This window comes from Acomys russatus, chromosome 31 (genome assembly GCF_903995435.1).
Source record: "Acomys russatus chromosome 31, mAcoRus1.1, whole genome shotgun sequence".
NCBI classification, from domain to species: domain Eukaryota; kingdom Metazoa; phylum Chordata; class Mammalia; order Rodentia; family Muridae; genus Acomys; species Acomys russatus.
The window spans coordinates 27929178-27941702 of record NC_067167.1 but is presented as its reverse complement, the minus strand read 5'-3'; the positions used below and the strand labels follow the sequence as shown (position 1 = coordinate 27941702).

Below are 12525 nucleotides of genomic sequence, written 5' to 3'. Positions count from 1 at the left end.
AAAAACTAAACAAATGATTATTCACAAGAGCGGTGTGAGAAGAAGACCAACAGAATAAACTAGCCGGGGTCCATGGGGGCTCACAGAGACTTAGCCACCAACCCTGCACGCATGGGCTGGACCTAGGCCTTCTACACAGATGTAACAGATGTGCAGCTTGTTTTTCATGTGGGTTTCTTAACAATTGGATCAGGGGCTGTCTCTGACTCTGTTGCCTGCCTTTGGATCTTTTCCCCATAGCTGGGATGTCTTTTCTGCTCTCAGTGGAAGAGGATGTACTTAGTCCTGCTGAGACTTGAGGTACCAGGGTGGGTTGGTACCAATGGTGGGGATCTCCTCTTCTCTGAGGATAAGAGGATGGGGTCATGGGGGAAGGAGTGTGAGTGTGGGACTGGGAGGAGAGGAGGGCTGTCATCAGGCTGTAAGATGAATTAAAAAAATAAATATTCAAAATACTGACATTAAAATGTATTACATAGTAAAACTGTTATGACTTTATATATGAAAGAAATTCTTTCTCAAGGGACTTAATATTTTTGTTAAAAAATAACCAAATAAATCTAGTATTAATTTTTAAAGCACGTCTCTTGAGTCTGAGGTTGTTGATCAGTTGGCAACTAATATGATCAAGGCAAGGTCTTGGATTGAATTATTAGCAATACACACAGCTATTTATTATATTATTAATTTAACAATTAAATTATTTTCAAAAGCCAAACAAAAGGGTGATATGGATATTTGACCTTCTACAAGGTTCTCTTCAAAACATACAATGCTTTAGCATCTTTAAAACTCTTCACGTATCTTCCTTCACGAAAGAACATACAAAACATTGAAAATTAATTTCAGATTCAAAATACATGTTCTGTAATTTCTAAACTATGTCATTACTGAAATGTTTTATTAATACTAAAATAAATAAAATACCTAATAAAATTCAAGAAGAGTTATGCCCTACTGGAGAAAATGTGGGTTTTAATTAAAGATGTAGACATAGCAAATCATAACATCGGGAGTCAAGAGTGATGTTTGATGTTTAATTATATATAAACACATCAAATTTATTTTATTTATGGACATTAATCAAAAATTCTTTCTAAGAGGTTTAAATAAGCTTTACCTACTTTGCATACCTCTCCGGATAAATGACTAAAAACTAAAACATCTCATAATTTAAAAAATAAATCCAGTCATAATCTCTAAGCAATACCAGTTTTACTCAACACTATTGTGCTGTGCTGCCCTTTGAATTGTCACAACACAGGTTTAGCGGCTGACACAGCCCAGTATTGGAAAGAGTCAATCTGCATCTGTCTGTCCTTCGGGAGTTTACCTTGGTTTTTCTCATTGATATAGGAAATTTCAAATGAGCTAACATTTTAGCAAAACAATTACAGAAATTGTTGAAAAGAATGTGAGTACATTCAGGATGAAGAATAGAGCTAGTAAGAGAAAAATACATAAAAGAAAAATAAATATATAGATAGGTAAAAATAACACCACACACACACACACACACACACACACACACACACACACACACACAGACCAAATTAAATACTCGATTTGTTGCTAAAAACATCATTTTAAAATGCAAGAGAAAAAAATCTGAGACTTTAGCTAACTAGACATTTTATTGTTTAGAATAGTTGAAAGCACTAAGTAGAAAAAGACCACTGATAATAATGACTATATATTGACTGTATATTGAAATTGAATGATATTGAAACATTATTTAGAATATTTCTGAGTGTTATGAGTAAATCTATGAAAGAGTGCAAGACAGTTGAAGTCAAAGTGATCAGAGAAACTGAGTCATCCTCAGCCCATGTGGACACATAAAAAGATAAGGTATATAACCTTAGCACTTAGGAATTTACAAAATAAAACAACTATTCAGTAACATAAAAACTATCATATACACTTGAAATATGTTACTAGTATACAAATTTTTAGGAACCAAAATGATATGAAGCAAAGATTAAGTTAAACACTAGTAGAAGAATTTTAAAGGATGTTAAATGTATTCTCTGAGATATTGAAAAAAATCAGAGAGCTCAGAGAAAGAGGGTGTTTATTCACTATATCAATTTCTGTTTGTGTCATGTAGTATGCCTGGATAAAAAATGCTGAAGGGTGGCCGAATGTAAAACTGCATAGAATAATCATCAGTATTCATGGTACATGATTATTCCACCCAGCTTTATAAATTATTTTCCTATTCAATCCCATAATAGCAAACTTTAACATGATAACTCTGCAAATTAGCTACACCTCTCAGATTAAAGCAGAGCAACTATGTGTCTTAACCTATATTATAGTCATTTAAAATAAGCTTTGCAAGAAAAAGCATAATGATATTGATATTCTTGGGTAGCTTTATATATTTTGAAGTTACCTGATTGTACATGCTAAGTCTGAGGCCCTATCTTTCCAAAGTAACAGATTGGTTTACTGCTGTGGTCTATGGTTATTGAAGAATGCCAGTGTAATAGCATTGCCCTAACAGACTAGTGTTTCATCGCCTGGTAACCTAATGCTCTACAACTAACCACGTAATTTGATGCTTTCTAGCCCTGCTCATCTCTGTCTGATTTTTCCTTTCTGATATAAATACTTCACTTTAACATAAGAACACCATCAAACTATTCCTCTCATTCTTGTTTTTCCAGTACAGATAATGATACTTGTGTCCCTTTACCCACCACTGCACCAATTGTTTGTATAATCTGTATTATCAAAATGTAAGTTCGCATATCTACAGTATCTATTTATTTCATAGCCTGAAATTCTTAGGTAACTGCAATGGTTATAGGAACATTCAGAATGCGTGTGTAGTTGTCAACTGACATAAATGTAAAACATGATTTAGTGATCAAACCAGGACTTTTCACATGAAATGGATGTGATTTCAATTTGCCGTTAAGAGTTCAAATAGCTCTATTAGAACAGCTTTATAATATATAACATAAAACAATTTTAGAATGTACAATTCATAGTACGGAAAAACAGTGCAACACTCTGTTATTCTTGATTTCTTTTTTTTTTTTTTTTTCAGATTAAAAAAAAAACCGCACAATTACCAAAGTACTTTTTATGGCTTAACGGCTTTAGACTGTATATTTTAAACTTGCTTCTTCTACCAAGGTTTACCCTTGTACAATACGATTGGAATCAATGCTTACTATACTTCTTACATTGTTCCAGTAGCAGCAAGCCACTTATACAAAGCTGATTTAATTGTTGTATTTTGCATACATATCTCAATACTTTAAATACCATGATTATTATTATGTGCAAAGAGTACCATAGAAGATTTGTTCTAACTACAACATGGTATTTTACATCTCTTGTTAATGTTAAAATAGACAAGAACATCATCTTATTCCATGTAATAATCATTCACGTCACTGTAAGTAAGATATATGCCAATAAGGACACAAAATGATAAGGAACAAAGATCCAATTAATATAACTTTTGCATAGCCTGAAAATAATAACTACAGATTCCACTTTGATGGACAGTTATTTCCGCAAACACCCCTAGGCTGGGCACGTGTGTTTAGTGCAGTACCTTTGTAAGGGCTGCGATTCTCTGAGCTAGTTCAGCCTCTACTTCAGGCAAAGTCTCAGCTTTCCTCATGGTCTGCTGTAACTTTTGCTCAGCCAGTTCAAGTCGCTCTTGTAACTGCCTGTTTTTCTCTTCCATCTGAAATAGGAATGAGAAGGGGGCCATTTAAACAGTTAAGAGCCAGATTAATCTGAACGAGACATGTGGCATGTGCGCTCAGCTATTTTTCTTTCCTAGTGAGTATGAATTTGAACAAAGTATAGATGAGTCTTGATACTCCAGTTTACTATCACAGCAAAAAGACAGCGAAAATTCATTGTTTTAGACTACAGTAAGAGAAGGAGTAGAGCAGCCCAGGCGTCCATACTCTAGAGATTGGACTAACAAGCTTTCTATATGGATGGAAGAGATGGTATTTTAGGATTGTGTTCAACTGTGTCCTCTGGTTCAATTCCTGCACACAAGAACAACCAAAACCAATTACATCATTATGTGTATGTATTCCATTACACTGCATTTCCATAAGAAGGGAGATAACCACAGTTGTCTTATGGGCTACAAATCCCTCTCTTTGGCTGTAAAGCTGGGTAGACCTTCCAGCCCCAATATTAACCATGTTTGTGACCTTGGGAAGATAGTCATGCCTTTGATCCTCACAGTACTCAGTAGAATATCTGCAAGCAAACTTCATATTTAGATTCAAAGTCAATAGTTGCAATATTATTTTCAAATGAGTGATTTTAAAAATTTCATTAAAAAGAAACTATATATAATTATATATATATATATATATATATATATATATATATATAATAAAATTAGTGTCATTAATACTATTCTGTTTTAGAGCATAATTACCCATCTTCCAAAAAAATTCCTAAATGGTGAGAACACATACAGTGACCACAGCAAAATCAAAACAGAGATACTGGACCTGCCGCAAGATTGCTTCCTTGTTCGCCAACTCATTTTCTAGTTTATCATTCATGTCATGGATGGAGGTAGATTCTCTCTGAGCACTCAAGTAACGCTTCTCAAGAGTTGTGATTCTTTCTTCCATATCTTCCTTCTGAGCCATCGCCTGTAAATAACACTGTAAAAGTCATGTGCAAGTCTTTGATTTCATCCCCATCAGAGAAAAACACAAAAGACAATCACAGAGTCTTAGACAAATGTAGTTTTTTACTTGAATGAAATAATAAGATATCAAACATATAGCTGTTTCCTAAGTAAAGACACACTGTTTAAGGTTTAAAGACTCCATGTATGCCAGGGCAGGTGGCACACATCTTTAAGTTCAGCACGTGGAAGCTAGAGGGAGGTATATCTCTGAGTCTGAGGCTAGCCTGGTCTACAGATTGAGTACTAAGAGGTACACAAAGAAAGAAACCCTGTCTCAAAAAACAACCTCCTCAATTTGATATATTTTCTCAGTATCTTTATCACAGCTTTTGTTTTTATCTTTCATAATAAATCACAAACTTTCTAATGATTACGAATCCAAAGAATCACCTTTTGAAACTTCCTCCTATAGAATTAAATGTCAGGTAATTTTGCTCATTATGAAGTAGATAGAAATACAACTATGCATATAGTTGAATGAAATCCAGGAGGCTGTTAAATTGAGGAGCATAGTTTTTAAGCTATCTTCAAATAAGACATAGATCTACCAAAAGTCTAGAGAGATGGCTTAGTAGCTAAAAGAAACAAAACAAAACAGAAAAAAAAAATCCACTTGTTGCTTATGTTGAGGGTCCATGTTTGGTTCCAAGTACCCACAGGGCAGGTAAGAGCCACTTGCAACTTCAGATCAGGAGAATCCGACACTCCTTTCCATCCATCAAATCATTGTACACATCAGGTACACAGACATACATGCAGGCAAACCACCACACATACATATAAAATAAAAATAAGTCATACTTTTTAAAAAATGTACTCAGTGCTACTCAAATTATAGTTGTCAGAAGAGCATCTACAACCACTAACTTACTAAACCAACACAATTCCTACCAACAATCTATGAACATCTGTACATATATTCACATACAAGGGTTGTCTTCACCCCTCAAGTAAGGCAGTGGGGTAAGTTAAAAATCCATACCTAATTAACAAGATTCATATTAGATTCAAATAAAAGAGAAAATGTCAAACATAAAGCTCAAATTGTTGAAAATAAGATTTTAGGGAAAATGGGATAGAGAAAAACTAGGTGAGAGGTTTGAGGAGATTTGTCTTCATGTTTCTGTCTCTCTCTATGTGAGCCTCTTAAAATCATTTTCTGAGGGTAATTTATGTTTATGAAATAATTAATTTACAAAGTGATAAGCCAGCTCTTCTTTGGAGCACAGGCACTGATTGTTCTTGAGGACTGAGACACATAAATTACTATCTTTATTTTAGTGTTCTTTGCTATGCTATTGACCAGGAGACTATTCTGAATGCTAGTTAGAGCATATTTTCCTTGAGTTAAAATAATTTATTTCTTTTAAAAATAATCTCTTTTATGTGTATTGATATTTTGCATTGATGTATGTCCGTGTTAGGGTGTCAGATCTTGGGTTTACAGGCGGTTGTAAGCTGCGATTTTAGTGTTGGGTTTCTAACCCTGGTTCTCTGGACGAGCAGTCAGTGATCTCATCCGTTGAACCATCTCTCCAGCTCCAAAGTAATTTATTTCTTTTTGTCTGTCTTCGAGGTAAAATATGAGCCATGAAACTCTTGCTTTCTTCCATGATATAGCCATACTTTTGTATATTGAAGTATATAACATTCTTTCCAAATGTGTACCTTTTCTGGATTTAGGAAAGTAGGTTTATAAGCAAATAAGATACTAAAGTAATAATCAAGTTAAGATGAAACAAAGTACATTCTGGTAGAACAATATTGAATAACTGCATTCTGAAAGAGAGTGGGAAACATAGACACAGAGTAGCAGAATTTGAAGATAGTCGCCATTCAGCCAAGAATGCCATGTCCAGCAAGCTTTTGCCAGGAGCCCAAAGGAAATGAGGACTGCATTTCTCATTATTACCCTGAGACAGAACATGACTCTGTTGAAACATTGATTTTACACAAAATCATTAGCAATGTGAAGTAATGAATTAGAGTTTTTAAGCTGGAAACAAAGAGTGCTGACCATGTAAGGACCCTTGCTAAGCAAAAGCAAGCCTGAAAACCCAAGGTGCATCACTAGAATCTACACAAGGGTGGAAAGAGAGAAGCATCTCTATAAAGTTGTCCACTGACATTTGCATGTGTGCTGTGATATGTACACACACACACACACACACAAACACACGCACACACACACAATTTTCTTAAATAAAGCCACTCACTTTCTACCAGTTTGCCGTGGCAAAAACAGGAAACTACCATATTCTCTGACTTCATTTCCTCCTGGAAAATACTTCTATTCATTTCTTGATTTGACTCAAACTTTCTGACATTCAGAGGCCAGTGAAAAAATACTTATTTATGCTAATAAATAGTTAAACATGTAAAATTAGAGGAATCCATCATTTTGGCAAAATCATTGCAGAATCATTTTATAAAATGTTGTCAGCATTGCACTAGTTTTTAGAGATCCCAGAAAATAGCCATGGTTCTTAGTGTTTAAAAAAAAAGTTGACTCATAGTCTTTATTTTCACTATTTTATATTTTTCATTTAACGACTTTATAATTTGTGTTAATTTTCATGTAAACCTCTGGAAATGTTTATCAACTTCACAGAATTAAAGAAAATTCTAAACATATCATGCGCATATTATAAATATCTCTCTAAATTCTAAGGCAAGGCTTTCAGAAGTCATTTGTGTATGGGAAATGAAAGTTGGTGTGGCACACTTCATGATTAAAAGTTGTTGTCCTTTAGTTCAGGTTCACACTGTTTTCTGTCTGATTATTAATGACTACCCCAAGATTAATGAGAATTGGGTGACACAGTAGTTTAGTTACTTTGTATAATGACTAGAATGGAATATGCACTCATTAAATAGCTCCTCTGTATTAGTGATAAGAAGAAGCCCATCCACACTTAGCTGCTCAGACCCACCGCACACAGTCCGCGTAGGAGTTAGTGCATGTAGATTTGGAATTGCATTTTTGACTCAGTGATTCATGTGAGTGATTCAATTTTTAACAGCAGGCTGTGTTACCAAAAATAAGATTTGAATTTACAAGTGATAGAAATAGCTTTTCCTCTGTGTTATTTGGAGACTCTAAAGAGAAATCTTTTTCCCTCTAGTTCCCAAAAGCTATTATGTAAAAAGAAAAATAGCATGAAATTCCAATGACCTCCTAACCTGCTGTTTATAAATGGATTTTTATCATAATAAATAAATAAAATTCTATAGTAGCGTATTAAGGTGGAAAACATATTTCGTGTCTCAACTAATACAGGCAGGAACTTCTAGATTCATTTATTTGATTGCTTTACAAATGTGAGAAGATCTTTTTTAGCGTGACATCAGGAAGTTAACACAAAATAAACGGAAATAAAATACTTTACTGAAGATTTTACCTCTTGGCATACCCATCTAAAAAGTTAAATATTATTATCCATAAATAGTTGATATCTTCTTGATTAAAAAGGGGAGACCAAAGGCTCAATCTAAAACTACTTTTGTAAATAATAGTATTATCTGTAGCTCCATCTACTTTCAGATAAAAATTAATGCAAAGAGCAACTAAAATGAAACTTCAACATTTCTTGATAAAGCAATTACAAAAAAAAGTTCAGACACCATTGACTAATTGTAATTATTTAAGTCAGTTTAGATATTTAGGACTTTCCTCTCAGGCAAAGTGAGGCATTTCTATTAGTAATTAAAAGGTTGTTTTTCCTCTCTTGGCCCAAGTTTTCATTAATTAATTCAATGAATGTTTTTTACTTGTGTTATATTGATATCATGCTGTGCTTCGATTTTGAGAGGGTCAAAGATCTAATTTACTGTTAAGAAACTCACAATACATAATAAATATATCACTCAGCATATAGAGTCAGGAATTACAGCTTAAATAATAGGAATTCCACATCATTTTGACCTTTTGGAAAGAATGATGAAACTACTAGTTATTTAAGTAGTAGTTATATTGTGGCTGAAAATTTTGTATGAAAGTTGCCAGAGAGCAAACTCGTGCACTGCAGATACAGAGACATACATCTCAACTGAAAGAGAGTAAGATAATTTATTCTGAAGCCAAATATAAGTGACCATGTTCCAGGAAGGCAGATTTCGATTACCCCAAATTCCCTGTTAAGATGTGGTAACAGTTTGAGGATTTTTTTTTTTTATAAAACAAAGTGATAAATGTAAGCAGTTTTCAAATGTGTCATTGGCACATTAGGTAGGAGAATCAGAACACAGTGAAAACTCTGCTGTAGGCCCTGGATGCTAGAAACTCAAGAGTCTGTTTGTACATTATAAAGGATTTATGTAATGGTCACAACAGTGCTAACCCAGGAATGAAGGATTAAAAAAAAATTTATCTATTGAAGGGAGAAGAGTGCTGAGATAATTTGGCTCAGGAGCTGTTTGAACTCTTTGCTGTTCTAGTCAGTTCATTTTGCAGACGGTTCCTTGATGGCTGTGGACTTCTCAGAAGCTTTCGATCTCAGTACTATGAAGATTTGTGAAGCACAATATTATGCGAAAACTACAGACTTTGAAGACATGATGGTTCTATTTCTTCCAGATGGATATTTTTTTAAAGACCCTGAAGAAGATAGGCAGTGGCTAAGTCACATTAACCTCCGTGAGCCTCCTGTTGCTCTTCTAAACATGGACAGTGAATGTCCTCCTATGTGAGAAGATTGGCAAATAAGGAAAAAGAACACGAATGTAATATATTGTGGTTGATTTAATATAATCTTTTTCTCTGAGAAAGCAAAAGGGAAAGAGATAATATATGTGGCTTTAAAGTGAACAGTTCCAGAACTATTTTACCCCACATAGTATCTTCTGGGAATCTATGTTTCTTTGTCTCTGTCTCTGTCTCTGCCTCTGTCTCTCCTGCTCTCCCTTCCTCTCCTACCTCATTTGTGTGTGTGTGTGTGTGTGTGTGTGTGTGTGTGTGTTCAAAGTCCTTCTTTGTCAAGAAAGGCAGGGTGAGGGGTGAGTGCAGGCTCCTTATAGATCTTGTCAGGGGTGTCATTTCCTATGGTTTTTCAACTAGTTTCTACACTTCCATTTGCTGCCAGGTGTGGAAAACATTTGCTTATAAACTCTCCTCTGAGGTGGATGATGGAATATGCTCCTTTTTCATGAGTCTCAACTAAAACATGGCTACCTAAGAATTATGAAGCTTAAAGGTGTAATCATATGTTGCATAAAAATTACTTATGATAGATGATCAAACCCATTAAAATAGATTCCTAATGAAGCCATCCATGGCAATACACGCTTGATGTTTTCTGCTGGACCTGTTTTTTGGTCACCTATATGTAGACACTATATATATATATATATCAAGGAGTTATTTTATAATGTGTAATAAGGAAGGAAGTACCAGAGGTACCACGCCTCTGTGAGATATACCTAAAAATAAAGTTGATGAATGCTTAAAATACAAACAAAAGAACTAAATCTCTAGAACTAAAAATATGAGGAACTAGAGAATGAGCAAAAATTCATGTAATGGTGTAACAACTTCAAGGATAGAGATCCTAAGATTTGTTTATTTACCTTGTATATTATATGAGCTTGAGCTGTAGGAAGCAATGAGAGTAAATATGTATCCATGAACTCTGAGAATATATGAAGCTGTATCATCTGAACTTCAGTGAAAATATCATTGTATTTCTTTTCTCCTCCATGGTAAGTTTTGTTTCAATGAATACTGTAATCTCACATTTTAGGAATGGATTTTAAGTACCCATTTTCTGAACCAACATTTCTGTGTTACTGTATTTTCAGATCATAAGACATACTTCTCCCCTAAAAGTGGGGGGTTAGGGTCCCATTGCTGTTTTTATTGTTTTTCGTGTTTTATTGCTCTAAAAAGTGGGTGTGTCTTATGGTCAGGCATATCTTATAGTCTGAAAAATATGGTATGTGCTCGGTATTTATGTAGGTAGGTAGAAAAGAGAAACCAACAAGATTCAATGTAGAAAATGTGCTGGGTAAGGAGTAATGTGTATAGTGGTGTTTAAAAAATGATTTGAAATAAGAGGGAAAGTTTGTACCTGTGTAAAGTGAGGGCAGTGAACATTCATGTGAGAGGAGAGCATTTGAGCAAAAGGTAGTGTTTGAGAAAATGAAATCAAGCAAGTCCTGCTTGCTTAAGTGTCCACTTAAATAAGCTGAGTGGACTCAATTATATTATTTTTCATTATTATTATATAATTATAAAATATTATTTATTATTATAAATAAATAAATTATAATATATTATATATAATGAGATGCAGTCAAGAGAGGATATATTATATTGTACATATTTTCAGGCTACTTACATGATTACTGCTAGGAGAATATAAGCTAAAGAAGAGGTGAGAAGTCAAATATTCAAATTACAGAATATAGGATTTACCACAGAATCAAATATAGCATAGTGTTGAAATAAAATTTAATGGAACCTCTATGATTTAAGCATAAGCAATAATGGGAGTAAGGGGAAAATGGGAGGGAGGGAGAAATGGGAGGATACAAGGGATGGGATAACCATTGAGATGTAATATGAATAAATTAATTTAAAAAATTTAAAAAAATGTAGGATGGTTGGAACTGCTCAACAATCAGGTTTCTTAGGGAAGTGTGAAAGACTCAGTTGCTCAGTTGCTACTGCTGAGATCTTGCTTAGAGGATTAAATAAAACCACTGGGAAAGAGAACAGGAAAGAGAAAAAATGGAGGTGGAGGAAGAAATTGGGAGCTTATGGTCAGTTTGTGGCTCCTTTATCCTTATTACCATAAGCAGAACAATGGGAGAGTGTAAAGACAGAGAAAAGAAGGCTAATTAGTAAGACACTGAGACAAGGGGAACAGACAAACAGGAGGGCATTAAGAAGAGTTGGTTTGATATCCTTTAAAAACACATTATTAATTTTATTATTAGGTTCTAGCTTTAAATATGAGGTTAGGACTTTGAAGGAAATTACATTTTCCTTTGTTCTACATTTTATTTATTTATTTATTTATTTATTTTATCACTTTACAGACTGATCCCAGCCCCCTCCTCCTCTCCTCTGTTTCACTCCCAAGCTCCCCTCTCTCCACTTTCCTCTCTCCTTCTTCTCAGAGAATTGGAGGCCCTGCAAGGGTACCAACCCACCCTGGCACCTCATCACAGCAGGAATAAGCTACCATGGAGGCCAGACAAAGGAGTCCTGCTATGAGAAAGGGGTCCAGAGTCAGACAACAAATGCTACAAGGGCTGATGAATGAAAGTGAATTAGCCCTTCATTCAGTAAAATTAGTCAGTAAGATGCTTTATTACAATACTTTTAATTTGACAATAGGGACAGATGTAAAAATACATCCTTGGGAAAAGTGAAAAAAACGTTTTGGATACAACAGACAAGGGCAGCTTTTTTAACTAGTTGCCCACAGGGAAACATACTTAAAGATACAAAGATATGCTTCACAACAAATGTAAAAATGAAAAATGTGAAATTTCAAACAGCAAAATTTTCTGAGCTGGTAAGAACTGTATTTTTAAGAATAAAGAAGAAAAAAAGAAGGGTAAGCAAATCCTCAGAAGTTCCTGCCTCACAAATATGTCTGTCAGATATGTTGGGCCAGTAGGCTTAAGAAGATGCTCCAATGTTATAGAGAGTTTTGGGTGATTGTTCAGGCAGCGAACTGTCTCTGTCATTTTTTCATTTTGGAAGCTGCTAAGCTGTACTTCCGGTTCACTCAGGTAATTAAATTTTATTCCTTTTCAAGTCTCTGATGGGATTGAAGTCCAGATAATTTAGTCTTACAATTAAGCTTAGACATTTAGGGGTTAAG

General features: G+C 34.5%; 1 protein-coding gene across 10 annotated transcripts in view; it reads right to left on the bottom strand.

Annotated features, from left to right (window-relative positions):
• Ppfia2 (PTPRF interacting protein alpha 2) overlaps positions 1-12525 on the bottom strand; it is a 419795-nt gene that overhangs the window by 85724 nt on the left and 321546 nt on the right. For 6 of the 10 annotated variants that reach the window (XM_051139916.1, XM_051139911.1, XM_051139919.1 and 3 more), the window contains 2 exons: positions 4506-4652; positions 3575-3709 (listed from right to left, as the gene is read on the bottom strand). In XM_051139916.1, coding sequence (XP_050995873.1) covers positions 3575-3709; positions 4506-4652 — 282 coding nt within the window. Of the gene's footprint in view, positions 1-3574; positions 3710-4505; positions 4665-12525 lie in introns of all 10 variants that reach the window. The other 4 variants (XM_051139913.1, XM_051139910.1, XM_051139912.1 and 1 more) reach the window with 1 other exon arrangement.